Source organism: Podarcis muralis, chromosome 6 (genome assembly GCF_964188315.1).
Source record: "Podarcis muralis chromosome 6, rPodMur119.hap1.1, whole genome shotgun sequence".
NCBI lineage: Eukaryota > Metazoa > Chordata > Lepidosauria > Squamata > Lacertidae > Podarcis > Podarcis muralis.
Genome location: NC_135660.1, coordinates 66,163,108 through 66,186,824, shown reverse-complemented (window position 1 = coordinate 66,186,824; position 23,717 = coordinate 66,163,108). Strand labels below are relative to the sequence as shown.

The following is a 23,717-nucleotide window of genomic DNA, read 5'->3' as shown; positions in this document are numbered from 1 at the left end:
AGAAGCAATAGGGTTGTCAGCTGCCATCTTTGGTAGCATAAGAATGCATTAGGCTAGGGGTCCTCAAACTTTTTCAGCAGGGGGCCGGTCCACTGTCCCTCAGACCTTGTGGGGGGTGGACTATATATATTTTTTTTGGGGGGGGGAATGAACAAGGGACAATGAACGGCACGCGAAAGGGCTCCGGAGAGGGGCTGCTTTAAATGGCGGCCACTCAAGAGGGGCACTCAGCCAACAGCAGCTCCTGTGTCTTGCAAGCAGTAGGGGCTGGTGGTGGAGGGATAATGAGCGGCACACGAAGGCTCCGGAGAGGGGCTGGCACCAACAAAGCCCAGCCCCCTCTCCTCTAGGCAAGGCATGGAGAATCCAGGAGGAGGGAGGGAGGAGGCACCGCCGCTGCGGTGTGAGGGAGAGGAAACGAACGCATGTGCTGGCGATCCACACGGCGATTCCTGGATCGTCCGCGGGCCAGATTTAGAAGGCAATTGGGCCTGATCCGGCCCACGGACCTTAGTTTGCCGACCCATGCATTAGGCTGAAGGGATAGGGGAGGGACACTCTGTCACAGCCCACAAGGGACCCCCTTAAGGTATCTTTGTGGGGGCGATTTATGTCCTGAAGTCTAGCTCTGGGGCTGATGGGCCATGATAACCTAGCTGCGGCTCATACCATGGTGAATCTCAGCAATTGTCAACCCCTGCTGTCAAACAACGAGCTGGTTGATCATGTGGATATATGCCCAGTGCCTATGCCCAACCTGTTACATTGTAATTAATAAAGTTGTGGTCTATTTTTATCCAGTGCAGATTGTGTTTTTCATTCTTTACTACTTCCACCCCCACCCCCACAGCTAAACTGTATATGGGTCCATTATTATGTATGCTATGCTATGCTATGCTATGCATGTTTGCTCAAAAGTAAGTGCGAATGGATTTCACCCTTAATTTATCTAAAATAGATGCCATTGACACTGCAGGTGGTGATATCTGGAAATTAATTTTCAATATGTGACTCTTAAATGTGATAGCATCTCTAATCTTTACTGTACTACCTTCTGTAGAGACTACAGCTGGCCACTAACGACATGTCATTTTTCTTGCTGTCTGCTATTTAAATATTTTGAAGCTCATGCTTAATTCTGAACTTAACTGACTTTCACATTGAATCACATCTAGCTTCCAGTACAATCCCTTATTGATATGCATGGGTTCTCCAGCTGTAGGAACCATTAGCATTAAAGTGAGTGCTCCATAGATGTCCCTGAACTTTATAATGATAGTAAAGAATCAGTGAAGGCTCTACTAATCAAAATATTGAATACAGTGAATACCTAATTTAAAATCACTTTACTACCTGTAAGTAGGCCTAAGGTATGTTATATAAATCCCCACAGACTTGTTAAGGAAAAGTTCATTTCCATTATTCTGATTTCCTTCTGTGTAAAACCAGTGAACCATTTTTTTAAAAAATGTGACAGAAAAGGCACAAGCATTATTTAACACTTCTCACTGATTTCCTCTTCGGCTGGGGCATATTAACACTACAGAAGACACCCCAGAGAAAATTCCTAAGAAAAACTCAGTCCAGAAAAAAAGACTTCATGTATATAAAAATATAACATAATCTACTTTACATATTTTGCTAGTCATTGCTCGGTGTTACCCTGGCTGAGATGCGATTATTAAACTTTCACACCCAATGTTAAAATTCTCAAAATGCTATCCCAATCCTATGCAGACTTTTAAATAAAAATAGAAAGTCAACTAACCAAGGCAAAACAAAACAAACAAACAAAAAAAAAACCTTATTAAAATGGGGAGTATGAAATTGACAGCTTGATACTTTGGCACTTTAGTTCTGCTCCACTGCTTGGCTGTGCTCAGAGTTTTAGTGAAAAACACCTTATTGCTTTCAGTTCTTTACAAGCAAACCTCCTTCAGAAATAATATCCATGTGTTTGTACTTCTAGATGCATTTAAAGTAGTATGGAAAAAGAGGATAAATAAGGAAAGGACCTGCTGTTCTTATAAAACTTGTGCCATATGCTGCCCCGAGGACCCACTTTAAGCCCAACATTTGTCTCGTAAAAAAACTACCCAATGCTGGAAGAAACTTGCACTGTGGCTTGAAAGCTGCCCTGTCTGTGCCAGTGCTTGATGGTATTTCACTGGTGATGAAATAAATCTTCCTACCACACATCTGGAGGACCACATACAGCAGGAGGAACAGCTTTTGCCATCCTGGTGCCCTCCAGATGTTTTGGATTACAACTCCAATCAGTCGGTGGAAGAAGATTGGAAAAAGTTTAAAGTCTATTTACAGAAATACTGTAAAATTAATGAATGTTAGAATGATGTTGGATAAGAAGTTAAGTGGTTTTTAGCTATAATGCTATAAAGGAATATGAAAAAATGGATTATTAACAGGTAAAAACTTAATGTTATAATACTTTAAGATTAAAGACTAGGACAAACAAAGAGGGAAAGGATTTGCTGAACTAACAAATTGAACTGGAATACAAAAAAGGGAGGTGTGAGGAGGTCCGGGAAACAAGCAAATGAAAGATAAGTAATGGAAAGATGGAATTGTTTTTAACTATTTTTATTTTGTATTTTTCTTTTTTCTTTTTTCATTTTGTAATATTTTGAAAATCTTAATAAATATCTTTTTTTTAAAAAAGGATTACAACTCCAATCAGCCCCAGCCAGTTTATTATTTATTATTACTATTATTTTTAATAATAATTTTGTTCTTCTTATTATTTCTAAAGAGAAGTGCGAAGCAGGGCTGCATTCTCACCCCAAATCTCTTTAGCATATTCTTCTCCCTTGCACTCTTATATGCCTTCAACATGTAAGAACTGTTTCACTCGGCTCTTTATAGGGAAGACATTATAAAGATGTCTGCAAATGTGTGACATGGAAGCTGCCAAAATCTTGGTTCAGTGAATAAGGTTATCACTAGCCTTCAATGAAATCTGTTTAGCTAATGTAGATATAACACACTCTGTGTTAGCATTTCACACCTCTGATGCTGCAGATGAGATTGGTGTAAATCACATGCTTGTCTGGGAAGATTGTGGGAATGGAAGACAGTCTTATCTCTTCCACTGTATGTACTATTTGTACTGTACTTTTGCTTTTACTTCTGCCCATATCTTCTCTTGGAGCTGGAGAGAGAGAGATGCCATGATTCCTTTGTCTGTACATAGTGTGTAAATAAATACGTAGATTAGCTCTACAATGTCTCATGCTTCTTGCTGTGTTATGCTAGTGAGGCATCTGAATATAGACTGCATTTTTAATCAAGGCTTATATTGGCTTATATTTTGATCAGATACCTGTATTCTTAAAATGAGCTTAAAATATATTTTAAAATATCTGTATCTCTCATGCCAGGCAGCATCTCTCATGCCAGGCAGTGAGTGCATCAGCAGATGTGCTCATCTTAAAGAGGGCCCCTTTGGTTTATTGGTTTATTGCAGTCATAAAAAGGCTGAGAAGCAAGGTCACTGAACTTACAAATTACAGAATAATCAAGTTGCAAAAACACAATTAAGCTGGTAAATAGTAAGAGTATTGTGCCACAAATAGGACAAACGGCAAGAGCTAATGGAAACAGCAACTGGCTAGGGAAAGGGGGGCTTCTCTCTGAAGAAAGTGTTTTTAAGTTTTTTCTTACTGTGAACGTCTTTGCTTATAAAAAAACTATATATGTTATGTATTAAATATATTGGCTTAAATGTAATTATGCAAAGGATTTAGAAATTTAGATTCTTATGTTAGATTCTTATTTCATAGAATCATGGAATCATAGAGTTGGAAGAGACTACAGACCCTGCCAGGCAGGAAACACCATCAGAGCACTCCTGACATATGGTGGCCGAGCCTCTGTTTAAAATGAGATTAAAAACCATCTGGTTTGTAGGGAATAGGGAAAGAGGGGCCAAAGGTTATCTGGTAATTAAGGTGCCTTGTAGAGGTTAATGGCTACTTGTTTGCCATTTATAAATAGAAGAAAATATAGCTCTCTGTCTCCCATAAAAGGTAATAGGAAATGGGTGTATTTTTATGATTGGTTCTAGCAATCAGCCAATAGAAAATTCAACCAGGCTGATTGGACAGAGGCAGCCAAAGGAGGAGCAAGGGTGCTGGGCTGAGGGAATATAAGTGCTGGCCATAATGGCAGGAGGCAGGCCAGAGCTTGGTAACCATATACCACTGTGCCTCTCATTTATTTGTCTGACAAATAAATTATTATTTTAATTTCTCTATTGCTGCGTTGAATATTTCATTCCAGCTAAGCGTTAACCACAAGCAGGGTGCTACATTTTATGGTGCGCCTGTGACTCGGATAAGTGGTCTGCTGGAACGCAGCCCCTTCGCCCTATTGGACAGGGTACAAGAGAGAAGAAAACTGATTGCCTACCCAGCGCGCATGGGAAAAATTTTTTCCAGGGGAACGCAGCAGTCTCGTCTGTCTGATACCCTGCTCACTGGCGGCGACGGACCGGGGGGAAACGGAACCAACCAAGGGTAAGTGCACAAAGGGATTTTTGGCCCTCCAATTAATTGGGAGGAAGAGAAGTCTTGATCAAACTTCTGCGTCTCAGTAAGTGGGAACTGAGTACGCTAGGTGGTTGGGTATATCAGATGGTGGTCTGGTGGGGGAAAAGGGAAGAATGGGAGGTAGAGTGTGGTGAAGTATCTTGCGCATTGTATGTGTGAGAAAGTACAGAGCAATCTGTAGCTGACCTGAGTGTGGAGTGGGTAGTACTTCGGTTCCCAGTGAGGCGACTCCATCTGGGCAAGAAACCCCACGAAGCGTGTGTGTGAGTGACTGAGTGGATACTTCACAGGGCCATACAATGGGAGTTGGGGGTTCAAAGGGGGGAAATACACCTCTTGAATGTATGTTAAATAATTTTAAGAAAGCCTTCTCAGGGGCATATGGAGTCAAAATGACGCCAGAGCGCTTGAGAACGTTATGTGAATTAGAGTGGCCAAAACAAAATACTGGATGGCCATCTCAGGGAACTTTTGATATAAATTTAGTAAGCAAACTTTGGTCTAACATCACCAAAGAAACTGGAGGGTGCCCAGAACAATTTTCATATATAGATTCCTGGCTGAGCACATTAAATAAAAATCCTCCATGGATAAGGGAATGCAAAGTCCAACGATGCAAATTATTGGCTGTAAAAGCCGAAGCTAGGAAAGGAATCTTGCCAAATAAACTCAAACCCATTTTTGAGGGACCAGAGGAAGAGGTGCTTCCACCTCCACCCTATGCTCCACATCGAAGGGAGCCTAATCCAAACCCTCCACCAGTTGTAACCCCAAGGCAAGAAAGTGGAACGAATAATGGGGGTAGAGACACAGAACTTGACTCCTTGATAGATTATGATAAATATCTTCAGGAGGCATTGGAGTCCTATAATGAAGCCCAAGCAGAAGTGGTTATTCCATCTGTGAGTCCCAGTAGAACTCCATCTACAGTCTCTTTTAGTGGAACAACTGATTGCCTACCCCAAACCCCTGTACATCCAAGTCCTAGAGAATTATTACAGAAGTTACAGGGAGACCTTAATCGGTCAGCAAGCAATACAGCCAGGCGTATTAAGCTGCTAAAAGAACGCCTTGGGACAAATACCATCCCCTATGATTTGAGGCCCCTAGAGCAAAGTGAAGAAAAAGGTCACGTAGTAGCCCCTCTTAGAAGAGTATTTGATGCACTTGAGGAGCCTGTGCTGGTTAATGGGCTACCTGGACCACGGCCACCTCGAACTTCGACCCTGCAATATATTCCATTCACAACTACGGATCTGATGAATTGGAAAACACACACCCCATCTTTTGCAGAAAAACCTCAGGCTATGATGGACTTGGTGACTTCAATAGTAAATACTCATAGTCCTACTTGGACAGATTGTCGCCAGCTCCTGAATACTCTTTTCACCACTGAGGAAAGAAGGGACATAATTGAAAAGGCACAGATATATTTGCGTGAGCAGGCCAGAGTGGGAAATATTTTTAATATTGACCGTCATCTCCAAGACAACTTTCCCTTGGAAGATCCTAATTGGGATCCAAACAATGCAATTCACCTGGCCAGGCTTACCACCTACCGCCAGACGCTTGTGCAAGGTATCCGCAGGGCGTGCCAAAAACCCACTAATATGTCTAAAGTCTCAGAAGTAGAACAGAAACCAAATGAGAGTCCGGGAGACTTTTTAGAGAGGCTGCAGGAAGCCTATCGTATATGGACTCCTTTTGACCCTGAAGCCCCTGAAAACAGTAGAATGATTACTGCTACTTTTGTGGCCCAGTGCGCTTCTGACATTCGTAAGAAAATTCAGAAATCAGAAGGATGGGAAGGGATGCTGATGAGCCAAATTATGGCCATTGCACGCCGAGTTTATCGGAATAGGGATGAGGCTGAGAAGCAAGAGAAGAAGAAGTGGCAGAAGGAAAAGATGGTAATGCTAGCCACAGCAGTGAAGCAAGACTACCGCCCCTTAAATGGAGGAAGAGGGCGGGGAAGGAATCCACCACTGGGAAGGAATCAATGTGCGAATTGCAAGAAGGAGGGTCATTGGAAGCGGGAGTGTCCTGAACCCCTGAGGTTGGAAGAAGTACGCCCAGGCCCAGGCCCAGGCTCCGGCCCAAGAAACCAGGGACGGGGACGGGGAATGATCCGAAATGGAAGATATCAGAGACCTGGACAAGGACAGAGTAGAGACAATTTCATTGGACTGGCAGAGGAGGATTTTACCCAAGACTAGGAACGACCGGACTCCATAAAGTTAGGCTTCCAGGAGCCCACGGTCACGATTCAATTAGGGAGCCATTTAATAGACTTTATGATTGATACTGGGGCTGAATACTCAGTACTCCCAGAACTATTGCAGAAAAAGGCATCCAAAAGTGTAGTCATTAAAAGTGCCACTGGTCAGTCAGCTAAGAGGTCTTTCCTCCAACCTTTGGAATGCCAGATTGGGGGACATCGTTTAACCCATCAGTTTTTGTATATACCTGAGTGTCCAATACCTCTCTTAGGTAGAGATATGCTGTCCAAACTGCAGGCCCAAATCACCTTCACTCCTCGAGGTCCAGAAATGAAACTGCCATCAAAGGCAGCAGGAATAATTACCCTCTCAGTACCTAAGGAACAATCATGGCGCCTAATGTCAGCCTTGCAAGTCCAACCCACATTGGATACAGAATTAAACAAGCTCCTCCGAACCCTACAGGTGCCACCAGGAGTATGGGCCAAAAATAGCCCACAAGGAATGGCCAAGAATATAGCTCCAATTGTAGTAACCTTAAAACCTATGGCTACCCCTGTATCTGTAAAGCAATATCCTTTACCCCGGCGAGCAGCAGAGGGCATCCAGAAACATTTGGACCGCCTATTAAAATATGGTCTGCTTAAGCCCTGCCAATCAGAATGGAACACACCCCTTTTGCCTGTTCGAAAACCTGGGACAGATGAATACAGGCCAGTGCAGGACTTGAGGCTCGTAAACCAGGCTATCGAGACCTTGCACCCAAATGTACCAAACCCATACACCTTGCTGAGTTTGATCCCACCAGAAGCAACATTTTTTACTGTATTGGACTTGAAAGATGCATTCTTCTGTTGCCGGCTGGCACCACAGAGCCAACCTATATTTGCCTTCCAGTGGGAAGACCCTTTAACAGGAACAAAAGGCCAGCTAACCTGGACAAGATTGCCCCAGGGATTTAAAAATTCCCCAACTTTATTTGGCACTGCCTTGGCGAAGGATCTAACAAGTTACCCCTCAATACCTGGAGAAAAGGTGGTTCTGCAATATGTAGATGACCTTATACTAGCAGCAAAGGATTTTGATACCTGTAAAGAAGGGACAGAGGAACTGCTCCACTTGCTCTGGCAAGCTGGCTACCGAGTTTCCCAGAAAAAGGCACAGTTATGTTTAGAAAAGGTCAAATATTTGGGCTTTGACATCTCACACCAACAACGAGCATTGAGACCAGAGAGGAAAGAAGCTATTTGCCTTATCAAGGAACCTACCACAAGGAAACAACTTAGAGGATTCCTGGGAACAGCAGGGTTTTGTAGACTATGGATACCTGATTTCAGCAGTCTGGCCAAGCCCTTACATGAAAGCACTCGAGGTGCAGAAAAGGACCCATTCGTATGGGGACCTGAGCAGCAACAAGCCTTTTTAGTTATCAAACAACGACTTATGGAGGCCCCAGCCCTTGGACTGCCTAATTCGGAAAAACCCTTTCAGCTGTATGTACATGAACAGAATGGGATTGCAGCGGCAGTCCTGACCCAGAGATTAGGAAGTTGGAACCGTCCAGTAGCTTATTTGTCAAAACAATTGGACTCAGTAGCAAAAGGATGGCCTCCATGCCTAAGGGCAGTAGCGGCCACTGCAAGCCTTGTCAAAGAAGCTGATAAATTTACCTTCGGCCAAACGATGTATGTGAATGTACCTCATGCTGTTCTGACACTCATGGAATATAAGGGTAGTTATTGGCTAACGAACCCAAGGATGGCTAGATACCAAGGCCTATTGTGTGAAAATCCCAGGATTCATCTACGAGTAGTGAATATGCTCAATCCAGCGACTTTGCTGCCCCTACCAGAGGTAGATGATGATGAATCACATGATTGTCTTCAAATAATGGATGAAGTTTATTCCAGTAGACCCGATCTGAAAGATGAACCATTGAAAAATCCAGATGTTGTATATTATACTGATGGTAGCAGTTACCTGCATGAAGGTGCCAGACGAGCAGGATATGCTGTGGTCACCAATGAGGAAGTTGTGGAAGCTGAAGCTTTGCCTGCTGGCACCTCAGCACAAAAAGCTGAACTTATAGGTTTAACTAGAGCTCTGCAATTGGCAGCCGGATGTAAGGCAAACATCTATACTGATTCTAAATATGCCTTCTTAACCCTGCATGCACATGGAGCTCTATGGAAAGAAAGAGGTCTAATAGGAGCCCACGGGAAGGCCTTGAAATATGGACCTGAAGTAGAAATCCTGTTAGAAGCAGTATGGGCTCCAGAACAGATTGCTGTAATGCACTGCAAAGGTCATGGACGTGGAAGGGATCCAATAACCAGAGGAAATCATGCAGCTGACAAAGCAGCCCGAGAGGCAGCCCAAAAGCCTGTGGGAGGATTTATAGCAGCCCTCATACCAGAGGTAGTTCCAGAAGAAGTTAAACCTCACTATACCCCAGAAGAGAGGAAGTGGGCTGAACAGGAAGGAGCAGTTGTGAAGGACGGTTGGATGATCCTGCCGGACAATAGGATTTATGTACCTCATCATCTAGCAGGCACAATTGTAAGAAATTATCATGAATCTACTCACCTTGGCGGTACTGCAACCAGAGAGAGTCTCAGTCGGAAGTTGTATATTATTAACCTATCACAATTAGCAACTTGCATTTCACAGAAATGTGTTCTTTGTGCTAAAAACAATCCCAGGCAGGGACCGGTACAACCTCCTGGAATCCAACATGTGGGATATGTCCCCATGGAAAGTCTAATTGTGGACTTCACAGAGCTGGTCCCTTCTAAGGGATTCAAGTATCTCCTTGTGTTTGTAGACACTCTTACCGGATGGGTTGAAGCTTTTCCCACCCGAACTGAAAAGGCACGAGAGGTAACTAAGAGACTCCTCACTGAATTGATCCCGAGGTTTGGGTTACCTAGATGCATTGGAAGTGATAATGGGCCAGCGTTCATTGATCAAGTAGTACAAGAAGTATGTCGAGTCCTACAAGTGAAATGGAGACTGCATGCAGCCTATAGGCCTCAGAGTTCAGGGAAAACTGAAAGAATGAATCGGACTCTGAAAACCCAATTGGCAAAATTAACCCAGGAAACGGGATTGGGATGGGTAGATGTGTTACCCATAACACTGTTTCGTGTTCGGTGTGCACCCACAAAAAGACTTAAGTTGTCACCTTTTGAGCTCCTGTATGGGAGACCGCCCTCCTTTGTTCAGGATATTCCAGCTGATCTTAAACAAATAGGAGACCATGTGACACAGGGACAAGTGCAATCTCTCTCCCGTGTTTTTGTTTCTCTTAACAGGTGGGTCCTCGAGCGCACGCCGTGCAGCATTGCCGAGCCGATTCATCAGTTCCAGGCTGGCGATAGCGTATGGGTGAAAGAGTGGAAACGTGATCCACTTGCACCTAAGTGGCGTGGACCTTACACCGTCTTGCTCTCTACTCCAACAGCGGTGAAGGTAGCTGAGGTGACCCCCTGGATTCATCACTCCCGTTTGAAGAAGTCCGAAGGCAGTTGGACGTGCAAAGGTGACCCCTCTAATCCTTTAAAACTGACTCTCTCCAAAAAACCCCTGTATCTAGCCCTACCGGGAACGGGCTAGGTTCATGGAACTTTGGAGTGTCAGGCATAGCCCTACTGGCTTTAGCCCAAACGTAGCAGAGTTTTCCTGCACAGCGAAGAAGCTAGTTGCGGCAGTAATGACAAGTCAGCTAGACTCAGAATAACTATTTACAGGATTTATTAAAAGGAGAAAATAAAACCAGCAGAGTTTCTGCATACAAATCAAAGCAAAATAAATCCTCTCTTTCTCTCTCTCAAAACCATACACAGCACTTCTACTCCTAACAACACCTCACATCAAACTGAGCTAGCAACCCCTTGATAACAGAGTTGAGTGCTGGTCGTTAACCAATCAGAGTAAGTAGTTTCTAGGTCAAGCAGACCTGGGCTTTCTGCCAAGAGTAAATTGACACCACCTTGAGTTAATTGTGAGAAGCCAGAATCTGCAAGTTTCCCACGAGAACCAATTAACAGAAACTGAAACTGAAACTGAACACCCCCTCACAGATTCTGCTGAACAATTAACACCAAATACACCTATGTAGGAGATCATTTTTCCAGCAAACCTAAACCCTTGCACATTCGCTTGTTCTTTATCTTTGCCAATGGTTTAGTTAACACATCTGCTACATTTTCTTCACTTGATACATAAGTACAGGTGATTACATTGTCTTGTACACAGCAACGTACATTTTGGTATTTTACAGAGATATGTTTGGAACGCGATTTGAAACCCTCTGTTTTACTTAATGTTATACAAGCTTGATTATCAATGTAAACTTGTACTGGTTCTCCACAATTTACATTTAAATCTGCTAACAAATGCTTGAAATAAATCACCTCGTTGCACAATTCACTCAATGCGGCGTACTCTGATTCCGTTGATGACACACTTACAACGTCTTGCTTGCGAGACCGCCAGCTGATTAAAGCTCCACCGACCATTATGACTAGTCCTGTGACAGATTTTCTATCCGGCAAATTTCCCCAGTCACTATCACAGTAGCAACTCAACATTTCATCCTCTGAAGAATTTAATTGTAACATATAGCCAATTGTCTGTTTGAGATACCTCAGAACTTGTTTTACCCCTTTCCAGGCATTTAGTGTGGGTTTTGAGACCAATCTACTTAATATGCCTACTGCATAGCTAATATCAGGTCTGGACCACTGTGCTATATACAATAAACTTCCAATTACAGAGTGATATACATCAGGATGTTCAAATTCAGGACTCTCATCTATATGAAGTGTTTTTATGAAACCTGGATCCATAGGCACCACTGCCCCTTTGCAATCCTGCATCCTGTATGTAGTCAGTAGTTGTTTAACTTTGTTCTGCTGACTAATTAGACAGCTGCCATCTTGGGCCCAGCACACTTCCAACCCTAGATATGTCCTAACCGGGCCTAAGTCTTTCACTTTGAACTTACTGGACAATTGTTTGGCAAACCTTTTAGTTTGTTTACCCACCTGCAGCCTACAATCTTTGCCCCCTCAGGCGCTGCTACTGGTGTAAAGACCTTGTGCTCATTCAGAGAGGACATCTCTTCCTCCATTGCCTGTTTCCAGAGCTCTGCCTCCTCTTTTGGTAACTTTAACACCTCCTGAAAACTCTTGGGTTCTGCAATTACACTAAACACATTTGCAGTATCTGGAGAAAAACGCACCGGAGGCACTCCTTTGTTTTGTCTTTTAGATCTTCTGGGAGAAAATTTTTCTTCTGACCCACTTTCCTCCTCAGAACTACGACCTCTCTTTTGTTGCTTAGCAACTGGTCTTTGGCTAACTTCACTTTCTTGAGAGCTCTTATCTGAACTTTCCTCCCCCTCAGACTCTGATTCTCTGTGTTTACCTTCAGAGTCATGAAGCTCCTGGGAAGGTTCAAACCAAACCTCAGTATTGGCATGTAGTCTCTCCCAGCCACTATGTTCACAAAAACTGGCATTCCTGGAGATCACAATGCCATTTGTCCCTTCAGCAAAACGGAAACCTTTTCCCAGTTCCTGGTAACCCACAAACACTAACTGTTTGGTCTTAGGATCTCCCTTCTTTCTCATTTGTTTTGGAATTAATACCCAGGCTTTTGATCCAAACACATGCAAATGGTCAATTTTGGGTTTTTTCTGAAACAATTTAAAGTACGGGGTTGTACCTATTGTTTGATGAAAGAGCCTGTTTTGGAGATAACATGCGGTGAGCATGCTCTCCCCCCAATAAGACATGGGCAAATCAGCATCATCAAGCATGGCAAACATCATTTCTTGTAAAGATCTGTTTTTTCGCTCTGCAACGCCATTCTCCTCTGGGGAAAAAACGTTCGTTTTTCTATGCCCAATGCCACGCTTTTGTAACCAATCTTTAAAGGCATTTGACATAAATTCGCCACCTCTGTCCGTCTGAATCCTTTTAAGTTTAATGGACAGAAATCTTTCCACAGATGCCACCCAGCCTTTAAACTTAGTGAACACGTCACCCTTATTCTTCATGGGAAAAACCCAGGAGTAACGCGTGGCGTCATCCACAATTGTTAGTGAAAAACGCGATCCACCCCTGCTTACAGCAAATGGACCAATTACGTCCATGTGAACCAGCTGTAGCGGTGCCTCACTAACTCTGTCGCTTCTGGGGTAAGAGACTCTGTGGGTTTTAACCTTTTTACACACATTACAATCAAGGTACTTGTTACAACTCTTTAAATTACCCCCATCAGCCAATTCAGACATTTTTAGTACACTTTTCCAGCAAGCATGCCCCATTTTCCTATGCAGTAAGTGCACACAGTTGTCATGTATAGCTTTGTTATTCACTGCAGGCTGAGATTTACTGACTACTGCTGCAACTTGAGATCCTGCTTTAAGCCAAAACAAGCCTCCCTCTGACTTAGCAGTGCCTAAAATCTCACCAGCCTTCTTAATAATGCAACTGTCTCCTTCAAAATACACTTTAAACCCGGCTTTTAGCAAACAATCTACAGACATCAGATTGCTCCTTAATGAAGGCACACAAAGTACATTTTGCAGGCATTCACGAAGACAAGGAACAAAAACTGCACCCCCCGAAATCACTTCGGAAGTACTTCCGTCTGCTAGAGCCACCTGGCTGCGCTGTGCTGAGTTCTTGGAAACAAACAATTCATCTGAGTTCACGATGTGGCGAGATGCTCCCGAATCGACCACCCAGACCGCTTGTTTCTCATCAGCAATCTTGACCTCGCCGGTCACCAGCTGAGCCGACTGTTTTCGTTTGAAGAATTTCTTTTTACGCTGCTGCTGCTGCTGCTGATCTCGTCTCTGCTCCTGCACCGGCAACTGAGACTTGACCAACTCCGGACATTGTCGTTTTAGATGCGCTGAAGACCCACATCGGAAACAACGCCTTACAGCAAACGCTGACTCCTCACCGGTACGCTGCTTTTGCTTCACCTCTGGCACGGCATGAGAACTCCTTCCAAACCGCCCGCCTGTAGAAGCCTCTGCAGCCAACGACCTTTCTTGCCTCTTCTGCCATTCTTCAATCAAACGCCCAGTAACGTAACTGACTGATAAATCACGCTCCTGTATGCCTTCTAGAGACAAAACTAAATTATCCCAGCTTTCCGGGAGAGAACTCAAAATAATAGCCACCTTCTCCTGCTGGTCTAACGCACAGTCTCTTTCCTGTAGCGCAACAAACTTTAACTGTAAACTGTGTAGGTGTTCCTGCATTGTAACCCCAGGCTGTAACATTGCCTTGTACAATGCCTTGCGAATGAACAGCTTGGAAACCGCTGTCTCACGCACATGGAGTTCTTTAAGTGCTTGCCACACACCTCTAGCTGTCTTGATTCCCCTCACATACGGCAACTGGGAATCTTCCAGCCCCAAGACAATTGTGGCCCTTGCTCTTTGGTCTTTATCAAGGTCTTCATCATCAGGCTTCGCAGGAAACTTACTCACCACTTGCCAGAGACGATCCCTCTGCAGCACTGCCTGCATGCGTTCCGACCACAGCAAGTAATTGGAGTCATTCAGACGCTCAAAAGCCATCTGACCTGGTTGTGAGGCCATCTTGAGAGCGATGTCCCTGGAACCCGGAACCAGCTACTCACGACCACCGAGAGAGAAAACAGGAACCACAGCACCCAGCACTCACACGCTGCAGCTGTTGTCCTTGTGTCCGCTGCGTCACCAGCTCACCACGGTCAGGAACCAGCCAGAGTCCATCTGCTGCACCAGCAGGAACAACAACTTCTGGAACTACTGGAACCAACGCCGTTGATGCTGACACCACCGCAACTCAGGCTGGCAGCACAATGCCCATAACCTCATGGAACTTTGGAGTGTCAGGCATAGCCCTACTGGCTTTAGCCCAAACGTAGCAGAGTTTTCCTGCACAGCGAAGAAGCTAGTTGCGGCAGTAATGACAAGTCAGCTAGACTCAGAATAACTATTTACAGGATTTATTAAAAGGAGAAAATAAAACCAGCAGAGTTTCTGCATACAAATCAAAGCAAAATAAATCCTCTCTTTCTCTCTCTCAAAACCATACACAGCACTTCTACTCCTAACAACACCTCACATCAAACTGAGCTAGCAACCCCTTGATAACAGAGTTGAGTGCTGGTCGTTAACCAATCAGAGTAAGTAGTTTCTAGGTCAAGCAGACCTGGGCTTTCTGCCAAGAGTAAATTGACACCACCTTGAGTTAATTGTGAGAAGCCAGAATCTGCAAGTTTCCCACGAGAACCAATTAACAGAAACTGAAACTGAAACTGAACATAGGTCACGGGCAACATTAGACGACCGGCCTGCTGCAGCCACAACCTGGAAGCTGGCTGACCTGCGCACGCCTGAAGCTTGAGGAGCATCTGAACCAGTGATTGTGAAAGGGAAGATTCTCTTATACAATTGATTGACTGCCCCCCTTGTGGAACAATTATCAGAGATATTACTCATTGGGGATCCTCGGGATATATGTTTTGGTCTTGGTGGTTCCCCATTTCTGTCACTGGGGGAATTATATTGGGACTAATATTTATTTGCTATCACAATAAGGTAATCTTTTGTGGAAGGAATGCATATGCTAGACATCAACATGATTTTATTATTAATCCTGATCCCTTGGGAAGGGGAAGGGTCCTTGAATCTGACCAAATTTGCTAAATATGGATTCAGCCATGACCACAATATGTGGGTAGGTTTAGCTGAAATGGTAGCCAATGTTGCAAATAGGACCAATTGCCTTGTTTGCTCTCTTGGGCCAGATGATTCAGAGGGAGGTATGCCCTTATTACCGATACCATTAGATGCCATTGGTATGGTAAGCGAAATGCCACACCAAACAGAAATACAGAATTTCCCCGGATGGAACTCAACTAAACCATTACGAGTTATACCTGTACAAGGGGAATTCTGTGTACATAAATCATCAGATGCAGCTGATTCTACCATGATAGGCTCTTCTCATTGTCACTATACTTGGGATTATATTAAGAATAGTCATACCTGGGCACACGGTACTACCTATCGAACTCGGAATACCTTGCCCTGTGCACCTCCTTTTATTCATGCATGGAAAGCGGTATGGAACATAACTGTGACAGAAAAAGGCAATCTAACATACTGCACTGTGAACTCTCTACCTCTTTTGATATTTCGCCTTCTGTACTCCACGTACCAAAAACCTCAGACCCGATGGTTGTGGTGGATATGTGGAGAATGGGCATACAAGAAACTCCCTTCCAAATGGAGTGGGACTTGTTTCCTGGGATGGGTATTACCACCAATGTGGATTATGCCCACTAGTTCGGCCAAGCGAACACGAAGGAATGCTGATATTTCTCGTATAGCAGGAGGAAGTACCCAAAGTTGGAGCGGTACTGATGATTGGCCGCCAGAGCGCATTATAGCCTATTATGATCCTGCCTCCTGGAATCCTGGTGAGCTCATACAAGGGGCACGGGATCCTATTTATAATCTAAACAGAATAATTCGATTGCAAGCAGTAGTGGAACTTGTAACCAATGCAACGGCCCAGAGTTTGAGACTTATTGCACAACAGTTGGATGAAAGTAGAGCCGCCATTTTGCAGCTGAAAATGGGAATGGATTATGTACTTGCCAGGCAGGGAGGCCTATGTGGAGTCTTGAACTTGACAGGGAATGCCTGTTGCTTTAACATTTCTGATAATGGTGAGGCAATCCGTGTGTTGGCTACAAAGATGGAGAATATAGCACATGTACCAGTACAAACATGGGAAGGATGGGATATGGGATGGCTCACCAATTGGTTACCTAATGTCACAGGACTCAAAGGGATACTATTGTCTTGCTTGTTTTTCTTGACAGTAGTGGTAATGGTTTTATGTATGATGCCATGTATCATTTCATGTTTTAGAAGTACAATTAGCAAGATGGTTTCAAATGAAACTCTACCTCATATCATGGCCCTATACAGAGCTTTACCTCAGGAATATGATGAAGGTCAAGCTATCAAGGACACTTGGTATGAAGGTCCTTGAGCTTGAAAGGGGGGAATGAGGCATCTGAATATAGACTGCATTTTTAATCAAGGCTTATATTGGCTTATATTTTGATCAGATACCTGTATTCTTAAAATGAGCTTAAAATATATTTTAAAATATCTGTATCTCTCATGCCAGGCAGCATCTCTCATGCCAGGCAGTGAGTGCATCAGCAGATGTGCTCATCTTAAAGAGGGCCCCTTTGGTTTATTGGTTTATTGCAGTCATAAAAAGGCTGAGAAGCAAGGTCACTGAACTTACAAATTACAGAATAATCAAGTTGCAAAAACACAATTAAGCTGGTAAATAGTAAGAGTATTGTGCCACAAATAGGACAAACGGCAAGAGCTAATGGAAACAGCAACTGGCTAGGGAAAGGGGGGCTTCTCTCTGAAGAAAGTGTTTTTAAGTTTTTTCTTACTGTGAACGTCTTTGCTTATAAAAAAACTATATATGTTATGTATTAAATATATTGGCTTAAATGTAATTATGCAAAGGATTTAGAAATTTAGATTCTTATGTTAGATTCTTATTTCATAGAATCATGGAATCATAGAGTTGGAAGAGACTACAGACCCTGCCAGGCAGGAAACACCATCAGAGCACTCCTGACATATGGTGGCCGAGCCTCTGTTTAAAATGAGATTAAAAACCATCTGGTTTGTAGGGAATAGGGAAAGAGGGGCCAAAGGTTATCTGGTAATTAAGGTGCCTTGTAGAGGTTAATGGCTACTTGTTTGCCATTTATAAATAGAAGAAAATATAGCTCTCTGTCTCCCATAAAAGGTAATAGGAAATGGGTGTATTTTTATGATTGGTTCTAGCAATCAGCCAATAGAAAATTCAACCAGGCTGATTGGACAGAGGCAGCCAAAGGAGGAGCAAGGGTGCTGGGCTGAGGGAATATAAGTGCTGGCCATAATGGCAGGAGGCAGGCCAGAGCTTGGTAACCATATACCACTGTGCCTCTCATTTATTTGTCTGACAAATAAATTATTATTTTAATTTCTCTATTGCTGCGTTGAATATTTCATTCCAGCTAAGCGTTAACCACAAGCAGGGTGCTACACTAGAAGATTAGTGTGCATATATCATTTGATATATGTCGCTGAAGCGCACTGGAGAAGAAGGGAAATGCCTTTTCCAGAGCTGGACATACCAGAGGACGCTCAGACTTTGGGGGCTGCAGGGACACCCCAGGACGTTTTCCAACATGCTGTACCAAGAGAACTTGGGATCCAGATCTTGGATCCCCAGTCCTCTTTTCACTGCAGAATCTACACAGAAGTAGACCTATTGAAATTCTGATTTTTGCAAAAATGTTCCATCCTATTTTTCAAGCAATAACTGATCCAGGAAAGCAAATATCTACAGACATCACATTTGGGGAGTGGGGTGGGGCATTTTAGTATCCCAAAATAAACCAATACTTTATTGCGGTCCAAAGACCCACAAAACAATTTCAAAACAAGATACAGTTAAAGACCAGACAGACAGATGGAAGAAACCAAGGCAGTCATTTTGTGTTATCTAGGGCATAATGATCTCTGTTTCTTATAGCCTCTGAAAGAAACTTTGCCACGGCCAGTGTAATATCATTTGACCTGTCTTCCAAAATATATTTAATATGGGAGGCTTCGGATTTTCCTGGCAAATTTGCCAGTAAGGGTTTGATCAGTTGATCCCTTGCTTGCTCATACTGCCCACAATGCAGTAGGATATGCTTCATACAACTGATGTCCTGGGAACATAAACAAAGCCTATTCTGATAGGGGATGCCTCTCAGTCTGCCATTTAGAACTTCCAAGGGAAATACATTTACTCTGGCTTTGGTAAATAAACCCCGATAGGTAGGTACAGAGAAATTACTAAGGTATGAGGGTATCTGAAAATGGTACCCGTATTGGATTCCAGCTGATACTGGGATACAAATTACATAAGATTGGGATCGCAGGTCGCTATGCAAGATGTCTCAAAGCCTTTGCCTCAGGGATTCAAGGGCAGTGTCGGAACCCAGATGATATAAGAGGGATGATGGCAGTCCAATTGAGGTGGCTTTTCTGACCATAGTTTTTAGCCATGGGCTGACAAACTTCTTGTTGGTTAAATGTACGAATAATCCCTTCCCCAGGCCGAATACTGAGATCTTGAGTCAGTATCTCAAGGAAGCCCACCATGCTTTGGTGGAGAGTGGGCATTCACCTGTTTCCAGAAATAGAATAAACTGGAATGTAGCATGGGTCAAAAAAATACTTCTAAGTTTTATTATAGTCCTGGGTCACAGGCCTAAAAGGAATGGGGAAGACAAGAGGAGGAAGGGGCTTGGTGAGCCTCAGAAATGATTAGGAAATCCAGAGACTTTACAGCTGCACCAGGCCAGTATTAGAAAGCTCCTCTTAATTTCTGTCACATACTGCTTGCTTTCAAATTAAGGATGAGCAAACTCTGTGAAGTGTGCATCTAAATTAATCTTGACAATCTTTTGGAAAAGCTCTACTAAAATCTGAAGCTTAATCACTTAATATTGGCAGAGCTTTGAAAAAGACAGAGGGATAAAATTATAATTCTGAGATTGTAACTGAAAGTAGTCAGTGTATCATTTTGGGGGGTTCATAATTTCAGCAATCTCCTTAAAAGAACAAACCAACATTTTCATGCCTTCACCCAAAATAAAGTAAAAAGTGACAAATCTGTGGTGATCATGATTCAGAACCATTTTGTACAGTGTAAGAAACTCAGATATATAAGCTAGGCGCCAAAAGGCTCCTTAAACCAGGGTTACAGTTGCCAAAATGGAATGTCTCGTTGCCATTTTGGTTGTCGAAAGAGGCATGTTATTTTCTCTATTTTTGGTCAACAATATAGTTTCCACTTAAAACTTTTGATTACATTACCTTATACTATATGAAACTAACTGGCATCTTGGGATATTTTCTAAACAATAAGCTTTGATTCCATGGAGATCATCTCTTCTCTTTTAGACTGGGATGGAAACCAAGTGCAACAAAAGTAATTATCAGCGGCTGATTGCACAATACATAGGCAAGATAATAACTTAATCGGTGTACTCAATCAGATCATTTTTCCTGCGGTTTTTTTTAGCACTGACCAAAATTAACAAGGAAATTGGAACCAATGAGATAGTGACCACTATGTCCCTGGTGTGAACTGGTCATTGTAAGAAATAATAGATGCCAAAGGCCAACACAGAGTAGTGAAACTTGAAATGTCTCCAGCTCTATATATGTCTATGCTGCAGTTACTTAGGGCCTCGTGCATCCTGGGGACGATTAAGGACTGAATCAATCATAAGCACTACAGTGTCATGATGCTTATGATTATTGAACACATTCGTATAATGAGTTAGATGGTCCATTGCACTTGCCTTTTAATACATGAGTGTCTTTAACTGCATGTTAATTTGAGCTCAGGCTCTTATGTAGCTCCTTCTCCACTGTTCCACTCAATTGCTATGAACCAGCTCTAGGAACAGAATCAGCCTTAAATATTAGGATATCCAAGGTCTGCTTGATTTTGTTTTGATTACAGAACTACAAGCAATAATAAGATCCAGAAAATGTAAAATATATATATGAAGTATCATAGTTGCAATTCACTTTACAAACTATGAGTAATCATACCAAGTCTGTTTCAACTAGGTGTAGTATAACGAAATCCTATTTTCCTGAGGAAAATTATTTTTGTATTGGATTCTAATAAGAAATTCTGCCAAGTTGCTACCCATCCACCTGAATGGAGATAACAGAATTCCTCCTGTTATGACTCAGTCCTTGTACCATTTGCAATAGTTTACTACCTATGCCATTAATTAAAGTCAACCCCCCCTCCCCCCGAATACAACCTATCACTCTTACCACATGAATGTCAAATGGATATTACTTTATCAAAATCTGGTGGTAAGAATCACTGCTTGCCCTTGGGTTTTGTGATGCACAAACATGATAGATTGCTTCTAGTGGAAATGGACCCTTACTATCATTCTGTAATAATCAGTATGATCATTTATATTTGCATGGTGCACTGCAATTATGATAATGTAAAATATATACATATATATGTTATTTATATATATAGTATTTTGGCTATATATATATGTTGTGTGTGTGTGTGTGTGTGTGTTTTATATATATATATATATATATATAGAGAGAGAGAGAGAGAGAGAGAGAGAGAGTATTTTGACTCTCACACCGGTTTTTGTATTTTCTAACTCAGTACCACAATACCTCAAGGACCAACTCTCACCATATGCACCAACCCAGACCCTGCAACCATCATCTGAGGCCCTTTTTTGTGCCCTTCCTCCACAAGAGGTCCAGAGGGTGGCCACACAAGAATGGGACAGTTCTGCGGTGGCTCCTTGTTTGTGGAGAATTGACACAGAGTCTACACAGAGCCTAATTCTTTATCATGTGAGCCCCAACCTATTGAATTACACTGCTCATGGGGGGATTCTGGTGCCCTTACCAGTTTTGTTGGTCATCTTTGTGACTGCTTGTAAAAAGCTACAGGGAGATATCAAATAGCTAAAATTTGCAGATATCAAGGAATGACTTGTGAATTCCATTATGCCCCCCTCTACCTTTCTCTTATAATTTGAACACTACAGTACCATCCCATAATATACTCTAGACATAACATTGGCACCTCACTAAGAACTAAGCTTTAGTTGGGCCTAATAGCCCAACTAAACACGTTGGGACGCGAGTGGCGCTGTGGGTAAAACGTCAGTGCCTAGGTCTTGCCGATCGTATGGTCGGCGGTTCGAATCCCCGCAGTGGGGTGAGCTTCCGTCGTTCGGTCCCAGCTCCTGCCCACCTAGCAGTTCTAAAGCACCCCTAAGTGCAAGTAGATAAATAGGTACCGCTTTATAGCGGGAAGGTAAACGGCGTTTCCGTGTGCTGCGCTGGTGCTGGCTCACCAGAGCAGCTTCGTCAAGCTGGCCACGTGACCAGGAAGTGTCTTCGGACGGCGCTGGCCCCCGGCCTCTTAAGTGAGATGGGCGCACAACCCTAGAGTCGGACACGACTGGCCCGTACGGGCAGGGGTACCTTTACCTTTAATAGCCCACTCAGTCCATTAGGACTGGAAGAGCTGTTCTGTTAATGCATAATGCAAAAAAAAGCATAATTAAAACCATTCACTAATGAATAAAAACAGCAAGGGAAGATCAAATTATCTGAATTTCTAGACCTCAGCTAAGGAGTTCAAAACAAAATCTAAGTGACATATACATTACAATTCTACTATGTGAGTGTACGGGCATAGATTCTTCAGTCTTCAAAGTTTTTCTTTCAGTATTTTCCACATCCAGTAAATCATTTGTCATTTTGCTGTGCTTTGGGGCTCAATGTAATAGAGCAGGTATCTGAATTTCAGCAACACGACTGGCTGGACCAAAGTCCATGTCCTAGTGTTAAGATTCCCCTGTTTGTTTTCAATCAAGCTGAAAAAAGATTTCCACTCCAGTCTCAAGCCCTTGTCACTCCCTGTTATTGTGTTATAGGTTGGAATTGTGCAAGACAGCACGTTGTGACAGATTGTAGTGACAATGCTTATAAAGAGGGTGGTGGCATTAGGCAATAATAAGAAGACAATTTTACAAAGATCATTTCAGGCACTATGAAGAGTGCAATCCTTATTACTATATGGGAAATTCCAAAATGTTTAAATTTGTACAAAATAAGCAAATTTAATAACTATTCAGATTTGCTGACTTCATTGATTATATGGAATTTTAATATACTTTTTTCAAGTTGTATATCCAGTCTACATTGCACTGTCTGGTGCTCTAACCACACTGTTCTTTCCTCCATTAAAGATATGCTGATCAGAGTGTTCTCTTAACAAATTATGCCAAATTAGGCATGCTTCATGAATTACTATACCAGCTGATCTAATCCACACTACCCATACTAATGTGCAGGCTGGAACTCAGGTTATTTCACACTTCCCCAATGTCATAACACAGTTATTGGCTCAATTAAAAAAATATCAAAATGAATATTTTGAGACCAAATACAGGAGCCTGGCATGTTTAGCCTGGAAAAGAGGAGACAGAGATGAGATAAGATAATCATCTTCAAATATCTTAAGGGTTGTCACAAGGAAGATAGAGCAAGCTTGTTTTCTCCTGTTCTGGAGGGTAGGACTTGAACCAATGGCTTCTAGTTAGAAGAAAGCCGATTCCAAATAAACATCAGGAAGAACAAGCCTCAGGAGGCTGTGGACTCTCCTTCACTGGAGGTTTTTAAGCAGAGGTTGGATGGCCATCTATCTTGGATGCTTGGACTAGATTACCCTTGGGGGTCCCTTCCAACTTTATGATTCTATGTTTCTAAAATTCTATGTAAAACTATACAATTAAGAAATAATAATTCATAGCTTAATACAGGAAAAGATAGCCCCGATTTAAAAGTGAACACATACAAAAGTGACATGGATTGGAAATAGTCTGATTTGTCCAGACCTACATCAGACACGCTCAATTAATAGATATAAGCAGCATTTGTATGTTTTGGGGACATACTATATGGACTCTGAAGGTAAATAAATCTTATAAGTAGGTCCCATGTTAAAAAAAAATCCTTCAGAAAAACACAGACGGCTCAGAATCAATGTCAAGTTGTCTACTGTATAGCAAAATCCCTTATACTTCAGCTCTCATCACATGAAATATTATATATATAGTATCATATAAGCAAAGTGATACAACATAATACAAGCACAGTGTAATAGATGCAAATACAAGGTGAGACATAGCCCAGTGGTAGACCATTGCTTTTCATGCAGAAGATTCCAGGTTCAACGCCTCGCATCTCCAGGAAGAG

At 42.6% G+C, this 23,717-nt stretch overlaps 2 protein-coding genes across 6 annotated transcripts in view; one reads left to right on the top strand and one right to left on the bottom strand.

The window, feature by feature from the left end:
- PRKG1 (protein kinase cGMP-dependent 1) overlaps window positions 1-23,717 on the bottom strand; it is a 599,721-nt gene that overhangs the window by 180,169 nt on the left and 395,835 nt on the right. The window lies entirely within an intron of this gene.
- On the top strand, window positions 4,542-17,879 carry LOC144328036 (uncharacterized). Its single transcript, XM_077930490.1, is given in 2 exon segments — window positions 4,542-10,402; window positions 15,126-17,879. A coding segment is annotated over 1 exon segment (5,442 nt). The 5' UTR covers window positions 4,542-4,960; the 3' UTR covers window positions 15,126-17,879.